Source organism: Melospiza georgiana, chromosome 4 (assembly GCF_028018845.1).
Source record: "Melospiza georgiana isolate bMelGeo1 chromosome 4, bMelGeo1.pri, whole genome shotgun sequence".
Classification (NCBI taxonomy): domain Eukaryota; kingdom Metazoa; phylum Chordata; class Aves; order Passeriformes; family Passerellidae; genus Melospiza; species Melospiza georgiana.
The window spans coordinates 45,821,334-45,841,441 of NC_080433.1; the positions used below are offsets into that span (position 1 = coordinate 45,821,334).

Genomic DNA, 20,108 nt, shown 5'->3' on the forward strand with positions numbered 1-20,108 from the left:
TCATGGATACAATCATTAAGAGGCAGTACCTCTATGGTTGAAGAAGGTTGTCATCAAATCACAACCCTCAGAACGATCTTAAAATTTCTTTCTCAGTATTTAAATGCTACAGCAAGATGGAGCAATAAATGGTGGATCATACACAAAATATTTCCTAGGCTGGGTCTCCCAAGTGTCATTTACACTTCTGATGCTGGTTTTGGTTTTATCCCAGTAGTGTCAGTATCATCAGAAAAGGCAGGAAATAATAATCATTAATAGCAGGAACTGGCTGAAGTGTACTGCAGCACCCTGCAGTATGATCAAACTGAAAATAATGAAAAATGTATTAGCTGTTTAGTCATTTCACTGTGATAGGCAAAGAACACAAATTGTGTAGATCCAGGTTTTGAGATTGCTGCTGTTTTCTGAGTGGTTCAATGAGGCAACAGCAATTAATTACTGGAGGAATTCCGTCTACTCCTCTTTGAAAATTCAAATAAACAACTTAGAGGGAAGAATTTGGTTCTACTGTACTCGAGAACCTATTAGATATAAATGTGATGTGGTCTGAACTCCTTACCCATCATCCTAAGCAAGTGAAAAAAATTGACCCATGTAGGTACCAAAAGTTCTCACTGCACTGAAATTAAGCAGTCTACAAACAGGCTGAACTTCCACTGACAAAAAGAAGGAAATTATTTCTGCATACTTGCTACTGCAGCACACACAGCATTTGTAAGACTTAAATTAAAATCCTGCCTCAGGATCTACAGATATATAGCATGCTTCACCCTAGTTTAATTAAGTATAATGTCACTATCTGTATTGATCACAAAACACAATAAGCACTTCCAATGACTCTTTTTGATGTTCTAAACTAGTTCCTAATGAACATTGCTGGATAATAAATTACAAGTACCAGAAAGCATTTATAAGCTACAAGCCAAAACCAAACTTCAACAGACACTCAATAAGGGTCATGCAGCAGCACTGACAAGGTTTCTTGGATTTCAACCTAGAACATTTATTGTTTCTGCTTGCAAGCATATCTGAATGTTTTTGGTTTTCTTTTATCTTTTCCCTATCCCACCATCTCCCCTTCTTCCCCTTTACCCCACAGATGAAGAGCAGTTTCAGTGTCAAGGTTGCTCTGTGCAATTTGCATTAACATTTCCAGAATAATTATCTGTCAGCACAAGCTATATAATAACCAATGCAAGCAGCTCTGATTTAGTAAGGCATTTGCTCTGTTTTTCTCTCTCCCTCTTTTTTTTCCCTGTTCATCATCTTGTTATTCTTGATAAGATGGCAAAAAGGGCAGTTTGGAGGATGTCAGGCTGACACATCCACATGGGCGAGTTCTTTGCTGCTACTTGCTTTGGTGGCATCAAAGGGATGGCATCAAAAGCAGTGAGAGCTCCAGAACACCAGGGCCCTTGCTTTGTGGATGTAAAAGTTACAAGTTGTTAGCTCATACAGTAGGAATCCTCTGTGCTTGGCTTTGTTCTTTTTTAGTAAACCTAAACTGTGCATGTAAAAACTAGGGGAGAAAACTTGTAATTCTTTCCAACTGATTGACTAGGTAAACATCTCCTTACTGTTTTTACCAACTTATTTCAAGACAACTGGTGCACTTCCCTCTGTCAGGACTTTGGGTGCAGCTCTATATTAAAGCAAAGTTGGGAAACCACAGTCCTCAGGTATGGGCAAAATCTGTCTTGCAGCAACAGAATTTACAGTGTGCCATGGGCCATTTGCTGGGCTGGTGACAGATATTTCTCACTGACAAACACCATGAATTGAACACAGTGACACAGTCTGATCTGCATGATGCACACATGAAGAAACCAAGTTTGCAATTTGTGTGAAGAAACTGAATTCACAACTTAGGTGTTAGATTGTGAATGGCTCTGAAATTATCTGGGGGATCACAAGTCACTTAGCAGCAACAGTTTTTTAAACTTTAGCTGATGGAGGTGACACAAACCAATTTCCACCAGGATCAGCTCTGCTAAACCCTGCTGTGCAAGAACTGTAAAACTGGTATTGAAGTGACATTGGAATGTGTGGATAGTTTGAGACCACTAGATGATACTCTCTTTTTATTTTAGCTCTGCATGTCAGTTGCCAGCATTTTTACTCTTGCCTTAGGGGCTTTTAAATGTATGCAGATTAACCTTTAGGAAATATTTTAGTATTTAATGTTAATGTTCCAAGGTTGTTGAAGTAAATTACATGATTCTCCCACTTTCTGAAAAAAGTTTTGGACTACGGCTGCAGCACTTTCATCATGTTTTCTACCAGCTTATGTTATAGTTTAAAGTACAGAATCTGTTTTCAATGCTAGTCCTAATATGCCTACACCTGTACAAAACAAAAGACTGCACAGGACTCCAAGAGCAAATGCTTTCAGCCTTCAAAAATGTACATGACCAGAGATCTCAGTCCCACATCTCAGAGTCAGTGGGGAAAAGAACACCTGGTTCCCATTAACCCTTTGAAAACCTCTTTGCAGCAAGAAAGAGTGAATGGAGGGAGAAGTGAAAAGAAAAAAAAACAAAAACCAACCAGCTCATAACAGATCATGCCTGGTAATTTAGGACTTTTTCACAAATACAGTGGCTTCTTGACCACTTTGGGAGTGTAGAGGGATTTCAACACAAATCATGGTGAGATTCACATAATACATCTCTTATGTACTGTATCTGCAGTTTTGTACTTCTGTATTAGAGTAAATTGTGCTTTTAAAGGCACTTTTGCCTGAAAGATCACTATAATAATGCCAAGATCAATCTAAGAACTTTGTAGATATATTAATTTGTTTTTAAGATTATTTTAAAATAACCATATGTGTCAGAAAACATTCTTGCAGTGCAGGTAGATTGCAAATTATTTGGGGTGACTTCATTACTTGATTTTGTAGAAAAGAGGGTTTTTGGGACTGTACTGCTCTGTAGTAAAATAACTGTAATACAACAGCCTTTTGTTGCTCTTTTACCAAAACACCTAATTGAAGTTGCTGAAAAATAGCAATTTACTAAATATCACTTGAAGGTTTGCTTATCTTTGGAATGTTTCTGGGTTTAAAATTAAAATTAAAGCTTTATATATGTGCATGTGTGGGTGTCTATGCATATATTTATGCATATATATTTATATGTGGATATATATCTAGTTGGAGAGATTTTGTAGGTAGGTCTGATTCAAATAGTTTTAAATCATTATTGGCTTTCTTCCTCATGTTTCATTGAGACATTAATTTCTAAAATAAAGTAGTTTCAGGCACTGCTTTGAAGTGCAAGTAATCACAAAATATTAGGTCTCCACTCAGATGTAGTTGCCTCTAAAACTGTTGAGTCTCACCCTTTAGATTTTTTTAAAAATCTTTTTTCCATTCATTACTCTAATTCACCACTCTATTAGAACAGGCATTCAACACATCCTGTATAATGACATATGTCTAGAAATAATCCACATGAGAGTGAGTCTTGGATTCATTCAGACTGATAAATATCTGCAGTTATTTTGAATTTATAATGAAGAATTTGACTTAATAGTGTTGTACAAGTTCATGCAGAGCAACTTGCTGATAATCAAGCAGCTGAAACATACTTCTTTCTTGGTGGGAGTTCTGTCATACATGTTTTAAGAGAAAATTAAATCTGAAAGGCCCATCATTTTCACAAATAGAAGATTTGCTCAGAATTCATTATTTTGAGAGTTAGAAAGTCTCAAGTACTTCAACGTTTTCTAAAATTTTTTGGAGGAACATGCACCCAAAAAACACTTTCAATATGTTTTACTTTAGTGATCATAGTCTTTGATTAAGAATAAGTACCAGTCATGATCATCAGGTTTGCAAGAATGCTGCATGGAGAGGTGTCTAACCTTGGCTGTAAAAGTGGACCAGACTTAGCCTGGAAGGTCAGAACTGGCTAAACAGATCTGTCTTATATGCCACTGTTTTGGAATCAATTAGTTTAACTGCTTTAACAAAACCTCAGTTCTTTCAGGATAATCACTTAATAGTATTGTCAAACCAGGCAGTAAGGATGTAACATCTAAGCTAAAATTCAGCATTCAGTCACGAGCTTTTATCAGATATTTGAACCAGATCTCTAATAAAGGGATTAATGAGACTTTTCTCAGCACTAGAAAAACCCTAAAAGCTGCATTTCAAGCTCCTGCTGTTGTGTACTTCAAAGAACAGATGAACATTTCTAAGATGGATTTTAATTTTATGAAAGATTGCTTTAGTAAAGATCATATAAAATCTTACTTCAACAATGCCTGAATTGTGGGCTAAGTTTTTTTTTCAAGAGTACCTTTTAACTGAGCCACACAAACACAGCACAGATTTCTCAGGTAAACTGGAAAAAAAAATCTCATGGATGGGAAAAAAAAATTCATATGTATAATCACTGCTCAAAAATTAATATAGGGGAGCATGAGAACTACAATGGCTGTTCTCCCTTACTTCAAAACTGAATAAAATCAAAAATTTCCTTTCTATTGTCTATACATTTTTCTATATAATACTAGGCTGAATTGCCTTGCATGCCTCTGAACACCAAACAATCTCTCAGCACAATGAGAAGTTGCCTCACATCAGTTGCCTTCCATCTTCCAAGGCTTCCGTTTTTTAAGCTTATTTTAAAAGTGAATACAAACTAGAAGGAATTAATGAAACAACACTAAACTAACAAGAAATAGAAGTGATTGTCTGGTGTGAAACAAATGGAAGAGTTGAATATGTGTATGTAGAACAAAACACAGTAAAAATATAAATACCTTGCTGGTATTACCAGCAGGTGAAAGACTGGAATTACTTAACTTGGAGCAGAAGCTTGTAAGAATAAAGGTTTAATATTTCCAGTGAAAAAGGTAGGCCCAGCACAAGGAGAAAGCAAGAACACTTTCAAAGGTCTTGATTAGGAAGCTGATATACGCCACACAAGAGTTCCCAAGCAGTGACTTAACTCTTACAATTTGGGCCATTTACCTGCCCAGGGAGGTGGAGTCACCATCTCTGGAGGTGTTTAAAAAAAACAATGCATGTGGCACTCAGTGGTTGCTAAGGTGGTGTTAGGTCATAGGTTGGACTTGATGATCTCAGAAGTCTTTTCCAACCCCGCTGATTCTGTGATTCTGTGATCTAATCATTAAATTAAATAGTGAAGGTAACCTGGATGTATTAGAATTTCCTTCCAGGAAAAGCCCAAACTTTCATTTAATTTCTTTCCTTTAATGGCCAGAAAGCAATTGGGTTGGCTGGTTTTAGTAAGGTTATTACAACTGACAGGAGATTGGACAAGCAAACAAGACCATGATGAAGAACTCCACAAGCAGGGGCTTTGAGGCATGATTCATTCCATATGCAACTAATATTGTTAACACTTGGCGTGTGACATCCCTCTCTGTTTTGTTCCTGTTTGTTACATTATTTGAAAGTTGCACTAATGGCAAGACAGATATTGATAACCAAAGAAAAGGAGTAAGTAAAGGAAGAGAGACAGAATAAAATGAAATAAAGCTTTCCAAATAGAAGTACTGAGAGTAATAGAAATGAGACAGGAAAGGAAAACCTGCTTGCAAATAGGGTATTGTCTGAAGTCAGCATACAAAATGGTTTCAATTTTTTTGTTTGGTTTGATCAGTTGTTGCTTTTTTTGGGTTTTTTTGGGTTTTTTTGGTAGATTCTGACTGGAAAGACCAAGTGGGAAAATTCAATTGAGAGTAAGCTAGGACACTGAAAATTGTCAGTGCAATACCCACCTAAATTGCAGAGGACTGTACACATTTCATAGCTTAAAACAGATAACATCTTTGCAAGAAGGGTAGCACCATGACTTCGCACACATCTTATATGGATTTTATGGCATGTTAGCAGCTAAGTGCGCTAAAAAAAAAGGTTTTCAGTTCTAAAAATTTAAAAGCCACATTTAATAAAAGGCTTTTAATCAATATTTAGAGGTACTCAGGCAAATACAGGTGCCAGCTTTTTTTCACAAGATCTATGGTGCATCATTTATGGAGTCTCCATCACTCCTCAGAAACATAAATTTTCTTTTAAGCTCCGGCCATTATAACTAGAGTCACTGCCAAATCCAGGTCTCATGAATGCACAATACTTTTCACTTTTGGTTAGTCACAATCACTTCAAGCCAACATTCCTCTTTTGATGTTGTGCTTGATCAGCCAGTTTTCCCAATGCACTTTTTTCCCCACGGTGAATGTAGTAGATAGCGTAACTAAGCTCTTTGCAGGACTCTATACTCCACAGTCAACCTTCAGGGATGCTAAGTTTAAGAGCAAGGAAACAGTAATTAAAAGTGATTAGGACAAGAAGCCTCCATACTATGAAATGTGGACTCAATTGTCCTTGACACCGGCAGAACAAGGCAGCAGGTTTTGGTTTTGATTACAGCTTTACTTGGGATTTTAATAAACATGAGCCAGTATTCAAACTTTTAATATCCTGCTGCTTAACTATTTCCAAAAAGCAATCCAGCTCTTTTAAACAGTCCTTGTTTAAAAATTTTAATTTGTTTGGCTCTGTCTCTGCTTAGAGAAGTTGTAGCCTCATGGTAACTCTTTTATAAGTTCATTTCCAGAATCACAGCAATTGTTTTTTTTTCAACTAAGTGTTTCCGCATGTGCCAAAAGTGTCAGGCTGACAGCTTTCCTGCACTGTTTTATCTGGTTCCCACAGTAAGCAGGAGAGACAAACGCAGGAATGTGTCTAGCGCTGACTAGGCCCATCAAGGATACAATGATACTTACAGCTCTTCCAGGAAGCGCAGATTGTGCACAGGGTTTGAGGGCAGCTTAGTAATGTTGTTCATACTGAGATCACTGTAGGGGAAAACAGACAGAGACTTAATATGGCAAGCCACAACTGTGGCATCCAGCTGTTCATTCCACACATTTTTAAGTACTGCATTAATAAAAATTAGTTCCTCTGCCAGAATTGATGAATCATTATCTGCTTAGCACATTAAACACTCCTTTTTCATATGTCAGACCAATACAGGCTGTAGCATGTTCCTCATTTCCAGAGATTTTGGAATGTTTTATCACGCTCTATAAATCAGCTAGAACACTACACAACACTTTCAGTTGACATAATTTTAATAAACCACTGTACTACATTAAAATGTACTTGGAGTAGTAAGGGAAAATTACGATGTTTTTTGTTGTTGTAGCACTGTAGTACACTTGGTTTACTACAGTAGACAGACAAAAGCAAATATATACAAAGGAACTGCATCATCCTTAAAATTTCATTAATATGGAAACACTTTGCTTTTGCCATACAGCCTGTTGCATGGTCATACTGATCTGCCTTGCCTCACACAGGCACATCAAGTGTCCCCAAAACCCAACTTGACTTACAGAAATGACATATTTCCAAATAATAAACATTCCCTTTTTGAGTGCTCTTTTGTTACAGGTACTCAAATTGCATTAAATAAGTGAAACGAACCATAAAACAAGGGTGTAATGTGATCCTGCTCTGTAACACACTTCCTGGTGGGGTTCCATGGTAGTTCCTGGTACAGGAAACTACCAGCAATATCAGCTCTGTCAGAGCTCATTCAAGCTATGTTTTAGACTAAATTTCATATAATACCCTTTTATTCTTAACTTGCCTATTCACTGTTTTCCACTGTCTTCCCCATGACCTACAGTATCATTAAAATTGCCTTTCAGTGAGCCCCAAGACTGTAAACAAATTGCATAATAAAATTCTGTGTGGACAACACAACTGTATCAAAATTTCTGTAGATTCTTAAAACAAAATTAGGAGACCTGCATATTTTATGCAAGCATTATACAGTAATTTAAAACTCCCCACTATTTAAACATATCTACACATTTGTAGCAGTGCTTATAGTTTCCAGCTACTTTGGGTACTATTTACATAACTTTATTTCTTCCAGCTGTTGAGAGCTTACAAGGTAAATAAGTTATCTGTACTTTGGTGGGTAGGCATCCTATTCCTACTCCATCTAGTTCTTATTACTCACAGTCTGTTTCACATTACAGAATATATGCTTTTAGTCAGCACAGTTAATTTAGATGTTTGATCTTTTGGTGAATTTTAAAATGTATAATTTAAAAACATACTTCACATAGAGATTTTAAAATAAAGGAAATGTGTTAATACTTTACAACAATTATCAAATCAATGTTGAGTAAGGTTTCTGCATTCACTTCAAAAAATCAAAGTATAATTTGAGAAACGTGTACTTATTAAATTCATTTTTTATTGTAACACTTTATCACCTAATTCTTTCGTACTGTGTAGCAGGTTATTGCCCTTTCACTTTGATAAAGGCTCAAAGGATTTATTCTGGCAAAGGAACAAAAACATGGATTTATTTGGCAAAAGAAAAACTCATCCAGGTAGTGAATTATATACTACTGAATATTAAGATAAACCCAATATTTTAACAAGATCATTTTGATTATGATATTTTCAACACATGTCTTAATGGGTTTTTGAAAACATGCCAAATCACATTTTAGACTTAAAAAGCCAGCCCTGGTGGAAGATGGGAATGATTCATCTTCAGACACACACGTATGTAGGGCATTCTACAAACCCAGCATTAACCAGTGCTCTGGCTGATGAGACAAACCTGAAGCCTGCTTTTCTAGCATTTTAACTTCTATTACTAGCAGGCAGTACTTGTCGGCTTGTATCACCCACAGGACCCCATGATGAACCAGTCAGAAGCAGCCTACCCAGACCCTAATATCTTAAGAGGATTAGAACAAGAGATGGTGGCTTTCATTATGTGCTTTGATGACCAAAGAGAAAATCAACAATAAGTGCATTCTCCTTAATAACATCTTTAGACCCCAGAGTGGATTTGCCAACAGTGAACTGCTAGGTCCTATTCTCCTTTTCGAACTCCACTCATGTGGTAAAGGATGTGTACCACATCATATGATGGAGGACAACCTCTCCTTTTTCCCAGTGTACGCTGCAGCAATTTCTAACTCTTTTTAAACCTACCTGTTAAATAATTTTTTTTCTGTTAGATTGGTTAATTTTTTTGTCCCACATGATTCTTTTCTTGGAACATAACATACAAAGGTGTTTTTGTGCAACTGAACTACTAAACACTACCTATGCATATTTCACAGAATCATGGAATTGTTTGGGTTGGAAAAGACCCTTCAGGTCATCCAGTCCAATCTTCAACCCAGCACTGCCATGTGTTTATTACTAAACCGTGTCCCTAAGTGCCACGTCTACGTATCTCTTAAATATTTCCATGGATGGTGGAGTTAACAGGAATTATCTCCCAAGCTAACTCAGTAACCTCTTTTTAAAGTAGTTTTTAAGATACCAGCAACTAATACACAGGGCATTACAGTCTGTGTTGGTAATGTGCTATTCTTGTAGCTGTAATGGTTTAAGACTAAAAGGCAGACTATGGTAATGAGAGGTAATATATTTGATGAGGCTAGCTGACACAACTGGAAAAACTGAGAAACTTTCAGGCACAGAAATCAAAGTTCTCTACTTCCAGCTGTACCGGTTAGCTAAATAGGTGACATAATTTCTCCCAAAAAACCCACACATCCCTTACACTGGCAAAGGAGTAGTTCATCTGTGCTCACAGTTTTTAGATTCAGAATATTCTTTTGTTTCAGAATTACCATGAATGCATTTAATCACATTTTTGTTCACTGGAATGAGTGAGAGAAGAGAGAGAAGTGCCATAGCACAAAGTTACATCTGGCGGGATGCTTAGAGAGGTGAGACAAACAAAGAGGTAATGCAATGCAATCAATCACTAGGTCTTGTGTGAACAATGCTGTAAAATTTGGGCTTCTGAACAGAAATTCCTCACAGTGCTCTAGAGAAAAATAAAGGAGGTTCTCAGAAATTTGGTTTGCTAGCATTTTACCCCTGCCAAGAAGACATGGTTAGGATGAGATTTACAGCCATTAGCTAGATCAAGCACAGCTAACAGCCAGAAACAGCTAGGTGGTAAACTCTAGGGTTACATATCATCACTGTGAAAACCAATAACAATTGCAGAAAATATGTCTTATGTCCTGCACATATGATGGTTTCTTTCCTTCAAATGGGTTTTCTGATTTCTCCTTTCAGCGCTGGCCTGTAAAAACTAGCAATTTGCTCTCTCTAGTAAAGAGAAGGGCATGAAAGCTGGCTTGCACATCAGCATTTGCAACTAAGTGCTTAAAAATATTAAAATCAAGGTATTGGAACTTTAACTATCCTCAGTGGAATGGTTCTGATTTTCTGTCAAATCTTGGTAGTCTCTTACAAACTACAGCGATGAAAAACTTAGAAATATTTGAATACGCAAAGCCTTTAAATAACTCAGTGTAACAGAACTACACCCATCTTCCAGCATCACAGCACATACAAATTCCACTGATGACAGTAGGAGCAAAATGGTAAGAAGATACCGTAAATTTACAAGTACTCTGAATAGAGACAGCCATAGCCCCACCTTGGTGAAAACCACCATGAGCTGCCATATCATACTGAAAAGGTAATATGCTATTTTGAACAGTGAGATGAATGCATTGTCCCTTCTCTCATCAGCATTCCTGCAGCCTGATTCCAGCTGCTGACTATAAAGGCAACACACCTTCAAATGAAACTTTCACCTTTTCAAAAGATAAGGAGCTTTGCTTTAGTGACTGCTTTGGCAACATGGCTCACTATAAAGATATCTTATTTATACTCTGTACCAATCAATCACCATGCAGCGTCTCTGGTGACTCGTTAAAGGAATCCTAGCTCTGATTAAATCTTTGAAGACCAGAAAATATTGAAAACTGCACCATGCATCTACCTGGTTTTTTTTTCTGGGTGAATGGATGAGTAAATGAGTATCTGCAAAACAGCATCCAAGAAGGCAAATACGGCAGGTCTTTGTTTCCCCCAGTTTTATTGTCCATGAACAAACACACTGAAAAAACATCCAGTTACCATCTTAAAAGTGAGTAGTTCACAATGAATTCCAGAAAGCCAGTAAAACAAGTTAAGTGAATTAGTTCTTAACATATAATAGATGAGTCTGCAGGCCACATTACTAAGCTTTTATTAACTGTTATTACAAGAGATGTTTCAGTGACTATTCATCATAGAAGATTGGTTTTTCACATTATATTTATGTCTTTTAAAGGAGAACAAAAGTATGCCTAGGGATACATGCTAAACTTCTAGTAAGCTAAATGTCTATTATACTGAATGATACTTGTCTATCCATTACAGGTCTAAGACAAAAATTCAATATTAAAGATAATTAATTTTGTACCCAAATTATTTAAACAGTTGCAACCTGTTTGATTAAAAAAAAATCAACACTTATTATTGATTTTGATTCTTCTAAGCTTGCCTCATCCAACATGTATTAACAATTCTTTTTATGCAAGTCTTTGAAAGATAAAGCACTCTCATAAAATATTGTCAATAGACTGAATGTTGTCCCTTAGTTGTTACCAGTTGAGAACAGTTTCTAAACTAAGACAATTTCCTTAATTTGTTTAGAACAAAATTCGACACTAGCTTACATGTAGTGACACAAAATAATGAAAACAGGTGAATCCTACATCTGCTCTTCCCTTGCTCTGCCTATCCTTCCAACACTGCACTCCTGTCTCTAGCACTGGCAGGATATAGGCAGCATTAGCTCCACGGTACGATGGAAGAACATGTTGGCCATTGACTGCATGGCATCTACTAATGCAAATGTTTCATCCTGTATGGAAAATATCCTCATATGCTACAGCTACATTAAGGACATAAACCTATTTGCCAACAGTGTTGTAATAGAAGCTCCTGTTTCTTACAAATAAATTGCTATAGATGTTTTCATTTGAGAATATCAATCAATAAATAGAATAATAATTACTATTATTTTACAGAAAGGAACCTAAGACATCTAATGCTAAGTGACATGTTCACAGTCAAACAGATGTTTATACAACATAGAGGAAAATGACACTGATGATGAGTTGTCCAGCACTGTTTTCATTAGATCACACTGTGCAATCATGGCATTTACACCAATTTCCCAAAGTTCAATGCATAAGCTGTCAATAGACTAAGAAAAAAAAAGACCATATTTTCATATTAATGTTCCTAGATTACATTATCTTTCAAAGTCAACGTGAAAATTGCTAGTTATGTATTTCCATGTGTAACACACCCATGCAGAGCAGCACAGGACAGAGTATGAGCATGCATAAATAAGCACTCTAAGTCTTTTCTGACATTAAACCATAGCACTTTTCATAATTAGCTTCAAATTTCATCTGTGATTCTTTGAAGGATACTATAGCAAACTATGATTAAGATACGAATTTCCACTAAATGATTCACATTTGAAGAGTACATCTTTGCATTTGGAAAAATCTTCTGGAAGAAGAAGTAGTACATTAGTAGGAAGAAGCAGTAGAGAGAGCCATTATGGACATTACACAGAATAGGAAATCTCACAATCAAGGTATTCAAGGTAAATAACAAGTGACAATAGCATGGATATTTCTGCCCTTCTGCATATTGATAATGACAAATGCCATTATTAAAGAATCCATTACCCTGTGTAATATTATTTGCAATAGCAAATTAACAGCTACAGATCCCACGCCACAGGTTTATATGGAAGGGGGTAAGGGCAAAAGAGGATTGATTGCTTGTCACACATTTATTACAGAAAATTTTGTTACTTGACATTGAAGCTCACTCCTTCCAGAGACCCAACTCCTTTGTATTAAAACATGCCCTGCAACCAGCAAACGATGCTGTGTGGTCACATGCAGTGAGCCTGTGTGCCTGCACACCTCGCAGGGTTTCATGCCAGTAAAGGGACAGTACTCCATCTGTCCATCTCACACCCTTCCTAGTCACACCTGTGGTGCTGATTCCAGCCACCACAATTGTAAATGGATATATATGGTAAGGATCAAGCACCTTGAATTTAGGGAAACCTCAAAGGTGATTCAGTAAGGTCAGGAGGGCTCTGTCTATATCTCTTCTGTGCTGCTGTGTACTGGCTCATAAAATACTGGATCCTGGCAAACAGGCTGATAGGTCACATCTGGATTCAACACAAAGTAACAAAATGCTCTGGCCAGACTTTTGCATTCCCAACACCTGTCACTGAGTTCCTCTGATGTCACAGACAGCAAAATTTGGCTTATTACCGCAGAAGCTCTGTAACACAGTGATTTTAAACACCATGCATTATTCCTGAACACAGGCAATTCTTCCATATAAACAACCATCAAAGTCTTACTTATATCTGGACTGCAGAACATTTGTAAAGCAAACAGTATGTGCATGATTAATCTTTTCAGGAAACAATTTTGCCATTCAGTTTATCCAAGACTCCAGCAGAGGGAGCAGGTCAGAGCAAACAATTAGGGTCAAAAAAAGAAAGTAAAGATCAAAGATACACACCCAGTGCTGAATTAATCTGACAAGTGCCTGACATATCATTTTAGGTAAAAAGATTCTGGCTCTCTGTTTTTATTTTTTTTTCTAATATCAAACTCATTATGCCCACTAGATAAAATTAACCATTTTATTTCAAAGCTGATTCATGGCTGTTCAAATGAGGTTGAAGACTCAGTTTGCTAAAGAATAATTACCAGGGTAATTTACAAAAACTTTCCAAAATGCCAATCATTTGCTGTACTTAGCTCACATATTAAAAAACTTGAATAACTAAAGGAGTATTTTATAATACAGAAGCCAGCAGAGGCAGTTAAAAGAGGACTGGATGGAATTCGTCTTCCACCCATGCCCACAGATTGTGTTAGTACATTTTTACTTTGTGAGTTACTGCTTGTTTCTGCTGCACTAGGTCAAACACATTATATGAGTACTGCATACATGATTAATCTTGTTCAAACACTGAAACAATATACAACAGGAAAATAATATCAGTTTTCATTGCAATTTATGAAGACAACTACTGGCATGTTTATTGTGTTTTTCATTACTTGTTTGTTTTTCAAGTACTGTTTATCTTTTTGATGAAGAATAGCACAATTAAATTGACAAGAGATATGTATTAGATGTAACTAAGTCTGGGGAAAAAAATCCTTGGTTTCAGAATATTTTCTGCCACTCCAGATGTTGCTTATTTTTACAACTATTTGTTACATAAATTACAAAAATACATTTTTTTTCTTTTTATTATCTTTGGTTTTTTTCCTTCTCCTGAATGATTGGACACATTCATCCATTTTAGAAACAGGGTGTCCAGTTTTCTTCTAATTCCCTGTCTATAATTTCATCCTTCTGGTTTCAATGAGGCTGTTTCTAAATTATGGTTATTTATATGGGAAGAGAACATGTACAAAAAGCACAGCATATTTTGATTATTGACATGCTGTACCTTGTCTACAGCAGAAACTAATTCAAAATATATCTGGGTGTAAACAAAGATTCAAAATATAACCCAAAAGTTATAAAATGCAAATTTCTAAATTAACTATTATGGCTCACCAGTAGTGAATTGGTCTGAATAGCTAACCATAAATTATGTACATCACAGATTATATGTTATTTAAACCAATTTTAAAACTCATCTTCACCAAAATACTCAAGATAACTTCTGTGAGCCTGCCGAGAGTGAAAATTAATTATTATTAGCCTGATTTCATTTGTAATAAGATAGTGTAAGTAATTTATTTTGTGCATCCTAACTTGCCTCAACTCAATTCCACAACACGAATTTGAAGAATTTAAACCCAAAGAGCTTTGAGAGCATCTACTATAAACACATTTCAACAGTGATGATGTAAGCATGAGTATACGAAGATCTGTGCACAGCAGATCTGTGCATTCAGGGCAGGAAATACATCTACATTGCACAGTGCAAAGGTCCCCAAGGTCCAGCTGAGAGAGCTGGGTCCAGAGCTGGAAGATGCATTATCACGTTAGGTATCGTCAGAGAGACAAGTTATCCCAGGTACAGCAGGATGATGCTATGGCTGTTCCAATTGTACAGCACCAGAGCTCTGCACAATGTCACTCTGTGTGACATAATGTAGCAGGTGTCATGGATATATACACATGGGTATTCCCAAAACAGCTCACTGCAAAATACACACACTCTGGGTGAAATTCTGGTTTAGTAAAGGAGATAGCAAAAATAAAAGCCAGCATGAGTCCATGCCTTTAATCTCAACTGCTCTTTTTTTTTCTTTTTTCAGATGATTTAGCAGTAAAATGCTGGTAAGTTTCTTCGCTACTCTTATCCTACAAGTTTCCATTTTCCTATGCATTGGTGCTGAATCACAGACTCAGAATCATAGAACTGTTTAGGTTGGAGAACACCATTAATATTATGATGTCCAATCATTTTAGCTTTTACTATGGCTTAGTTGTGCCTTGTGTTGTTGAACAGTAATTGAAGAGTTCCAGCAAAGGAACTGATGCTATGCTACGTTACACCTACCAGAGTTCTATTTTGAAGTACTGATTTGATCATTTTTATGCTGTTGCTTAGCTGAAATAATTATGTACAGAATCTTCTCTTTATTGCATGGACAAACCAATGGATGTCATATCATTAACATATTTGGTTTCATTCAATGTTGCTACCAAAAGAATTTCTCCTGATCTCTCCCCTAATCTAGAACTGCTCATTCTTTGCAAAGATGCTGTTTAACCAGAGTTGGCAACTGATCTATATTTAAAAAAATATCCAGCAGGAAAAAAAAATTGGTTTTAATTGAAATCAGTTTCCTGAATTGGTTCACTATGTTGGTGTTTGTGCCTCCACAAGTGCAAACACAAGAAAGGTGAAGCAGAACTGGTTTATTTCAGTTGTAAGTTTTGGCTTGGACTAATGCAGACTGATCTTATACCTAGGATGTAAATATTGTAAACATTCCTCAAACATAGGAAGTTGTGGATTTTTTTTATATGCACATCTTCCCTTTATGTCTCTGACAGAGCTTGTTTGCTGAAACACAAAAAGCATTTACATGTGCCAGCTCCTGACAGTCTCTTCCAACACTTCTTATAGAGCTCAGAGGAATGACAAAGCTGTCAGATCTTTCCCTGACTGGTTGAACATCCACATTTCTGCAACAGTAAGTGCCAAGAAATACGTAGCTTGATTCTCACAAAGATAATGCACATAAAACCACTGTATTTCTCCATCAGGTAATGATTTATTTTTTCTTAAGTAATAAAAATTCATTTTTAAAATGAGATACCTTCATATGGACTGGTATAAAGCAGTCTTAATATAAATAAATACCAGATCCTTAATCTTATACTGACATTACTTGTATCTAGTCTCCACACATTTTCTTTGCTCGTAACTGATCAGCTGCCCTTCAGATAGGCAGACTACCGAAATACCTGAGCTAGCTTTAAACAATGAGGTCAAGGAGCAGGGTTGATATGTTTTAAGCCACCCTAACAAGGAGAAATCTCCAGTAGAGAGACTTCATGTTTTGTATTGGGCTGGCACATATTTTTCATGTGCTTATACCAGCATAATCATACTGGAAAGAGCTGTACTCTTTCTAGTATAAAAATGTGTTCTCTTTTGAGAAATTATTTCCTTTTACAACTTAAATTAATGGGATCAGAGCTTTACAATTAATATATGGAGGTAAAATACTTCAGAACTATTTCTATTGAGCTCAGTTTGGCTGTTCAGGGGATAAGCCAGTATTTAGTAGGAGCAGAGGCAGCACCTTGATCCAGAAAAAGTCATCCCTGTTTCCTTCCTTTTATTCACAGAGCTTACATTGTCCACTGTTTGGCAACCTTCATTTTGAGGGCAATGACCCACACTTCTTGTGATTGTTACGATGATCAACAGAAAATCTTTTTAGGGCAAGCAACTAACTGGTGCTGTTCAGCCTAATCCTCTGCCCTGTCTCTGATTCAGGCTTCAAATATGAGTTTTGGATCTTCCTGGAGACAATATCAAAACATCACTAGCCAAAACAAACCTTTACCAAATGTAAACTGTTGCTGCCAACTGTATTGCACCTGTGTGCACATGTGAAATAGTGTGTCCTTACTGCACTTGTCTGGTCTGCCCATTTTGCTCACAAAATGAACTTTCCAAGATCTCTTTTTCTATTCAAAATTATAAAAATGTTGAAAACAATCAGTTGCCCTGTTATTTACAAGTCTTAATACCTCTAATACAGCAAGTCAATGTCAGCACTAGAACAGTGCCTGGGGGTAAACACCTGGCTCCACTGGCAGCAAAACTCCCAGTGACTCCCATGGATGGGAGACATCCTCCCAGGCCTACCAGTTCCTAATGCCAGGTTCTACCCAATAGTATTTCATGGTTGTGGAAATTATGCAACAGCATACTGGCTTGCCTGAAATAGTGCATGTAGTACTCATAGGATCACGGGGAATTTTTCAATGTATTTTTTTTTAGCCATTTTATAATTTCTAAAATCTGTTGAAGGCAAGATGTCATGTAGGTCACTAAGGAGTGGAAAGTGTAGCATTTTCAGCTGTTACAGCCTTTCTTTGTTTTCTGTTTGGTTTTCATGTGTGATCCAATTTTTTTTGATACTTAACTTTTCATTCCTGGTGTTTTTTCAAAGTGATGAGCTGATTCTGGTCAATATTCCTTTCTCATCCTCTCTTTTCCCTAGTCTTTGCTCAATTTTTCTTTAACATCAAGTTCAGGTTTCCAATCAGCTCCATCAAGAAACCAGTAGGATTATTCAGAATTATGTGATGGAGTGAGAGACTGAAATGTTAATGCTTAAAGGCTCAAACAATTGGCCATTTGCAAAAAGCAGTGGGTGTTTTGCTGACAGTGTGCAAGGTAACAGCCCAGGTGCAGTGGGTGTGAGCACCAGAGGATGACCACCACAAATCAACCTTTGTTAGCAAGAAGCTGGGATTTGAGCCAGGAAGAGGCTGATAAGCAGCAGATCCTGGGAGGTGGGGTAGTGCTTTTTATCATGTCCTTTATGCAACTGGCTCATGTGTAAACCTTCCCTCGAGGGGAGAGATACCGGGATATTCACATGTAGGTCTGAAGGTGTTTATCTCCTCTGATGGGCATAATTGGCTCAACTACTCTACCAAGAGGCAATTGTCATGCCTTAGGTGTCATAAACCATCAAAGACACCCAAAGCACCCCCAGACTCATTTCTAGGTCCTTCCACCAGAAGACCGCACGTGATCCACAGTGTTGCATCCGACAGTGTAAAATTCCATTCCCGCCTCCCCCCTCCCAGAGGAGGTACCTGGGCATTCCCACTTGAACCTCACCATTTCTTAAGCCATTGAACTTTGTGTTTCATGGGCTTCCCCCATCCCTGGCAGACTAAGACTGTGATAATCACTTCGATCAGTAGACATCTAAATTGCAACTATCAAGTTTTGTTGCTGGATCCATGCATGGTAATATCCTTACCCTTTCTTTCTCTCTTTTTTCTAACTTCTCAAAATGTATTGTAAGCTAGACAAAAAAATTCCATTCAATGCCTTGTAATTGCCTCTTATCCATATCTGGATAAGTTCAAGTTGCCTAAGTTTTTTTATAATTTGCCAAGTACCTTATTCTATCTTAATGTTCTAAAGTTTGCAAGTAAAAGTTTGGTACTGAATGTCTGGAGAATTGTTTTCTCCTGTGCATCACGTAAAGTGACTCAAACAACATCCCCCTTAACCTGTGGAGAGGAGTGGGATGTAACAGATGGTTCTTTCTGGGTGAAGATGCACCATCCTTTTTTAAGAACTAGAAGCCTTAGACAATCTGGGAGTTCTTCTATAGGTTTCATTTGCTTTGTAATGAACAAGTAGCACAGATGAACACCACAACACCCAATTGCTACGTGATATTGGCTTCTTATGACACTGATCACCTCACATGAGATAGTACCTGCCACACGCTGCTACTGCTGCTCTCCTTCCCCAGATGGTGGCAAAATGGATGCCAGCATCAAAATGGTGGAGATAGAAATGAAATATGGGACAGAAATCAAAGCACTAAGCAGAAGCAGGTCTTCTGCTGAGATGTATTGTCCTGTTTTCCACATTCTGCAGAATCTAGTCAGTTCCCTTTCCCTTCATGAGGAGTTTGGAGTTGGTGGGATGCACAATGATGTTCTTCACACCACACACTGGGTATAAAGAGACTACAACAGGTCACATCCTGGCTTTGTTCTCCTGTCCTATGTGGGGAGTGATGTCAAGATTAGAGGTGAAGAATGCCCCCTCAGTCATGGCCTTGGCATTTCAATCTCAATTTTCACATACTTGTGACAGACTGGAAGACAGCACCACAGTTTTACATGCATAAATACTGTTGCTATTAAAAGGAACACAGAGGGAATTTTGTGGGCATTTGTTCTGACTGAAAACCACAAATCTCTCAGGAACCTAATGGATAAAGCCCGAGCATATCCTTGCATAATCCACGAGAGATTCTGAGATCCCTTTTTCCAGAACTGTGCAGCAGGTTCTGCCACTTTTCATTTGTACAATTTCATTAAGATCTTCAGAATTTTCATCTTGAATCCTGCTGATTCTTAACAGCACAGGCAAAAGCAAGGACTTCAAGCCATGCCGATCTTAATTTACAAATCCTTTAACTAAAACATGATCATCTAAGGTTCATAATCTTTTTTTCCTAACTCAATCCCATAATGGATATTTTTAAAAATAAAAACATATGGTTTGAAAATGAATTTTTAAATAACCAAAGAAAAGAAATAACATAGAAACAGGTTTTAGAATTTCTGTGGATTAAAGGACATTATTTAAAAAAAATTAAACTCAGGTGATTTCTCTTGTCACATGTATAATGTATGAAGTTCCTTTTCTTTGAAAGCCACTATTAGAGAAGGATATGGTTGAATGGTTAACAAATGCTATGGGGCAGAGAGACTTTCTTGGGCAATTTTTCAATTCACTAGAATTTTCAAACTCGTATTTCACCATTTCCAGCTCCCATATTAAAAATCTATTAGCAGAAAGCCCATTGAAAAACTGACCATGAGCACAAGAGACTTTTTCTGGAAACACTTCTATTCAGTTCTCATGCCTGAACAAAAGCAGATTGGCACATTCAGTTACATACAAACGCCTTTCAAAGGGGCCACCCCCCCTTTC

At 37.1% G+C, this 20,108-nt stretch overlaps 1 protein-coding gene across 1 annotated transcript in view; it reads right to left on the reverse strand.

The window, feature by feature from the left end:
• Positions 1 to 20,108, reverse strand: part of LGR5 (leucine rich repeat containing G protein-coupled receptor 5) — an 89,096-nt gene that overhangs the window by 45,235 nt on the left and 23,753 nt on the right. Inside the window, exon 2 of the mRNA XM_058022636.1 lies at positions 6,766 to 6,837. Coding sequence (XP_057878619.1) covers positions 6,766 to 6,837 — 72 coding nt within the window. The remainder of the gene's footprint in view (positions 1 to 6,765; positions 6,838 to 20,108) is intronic.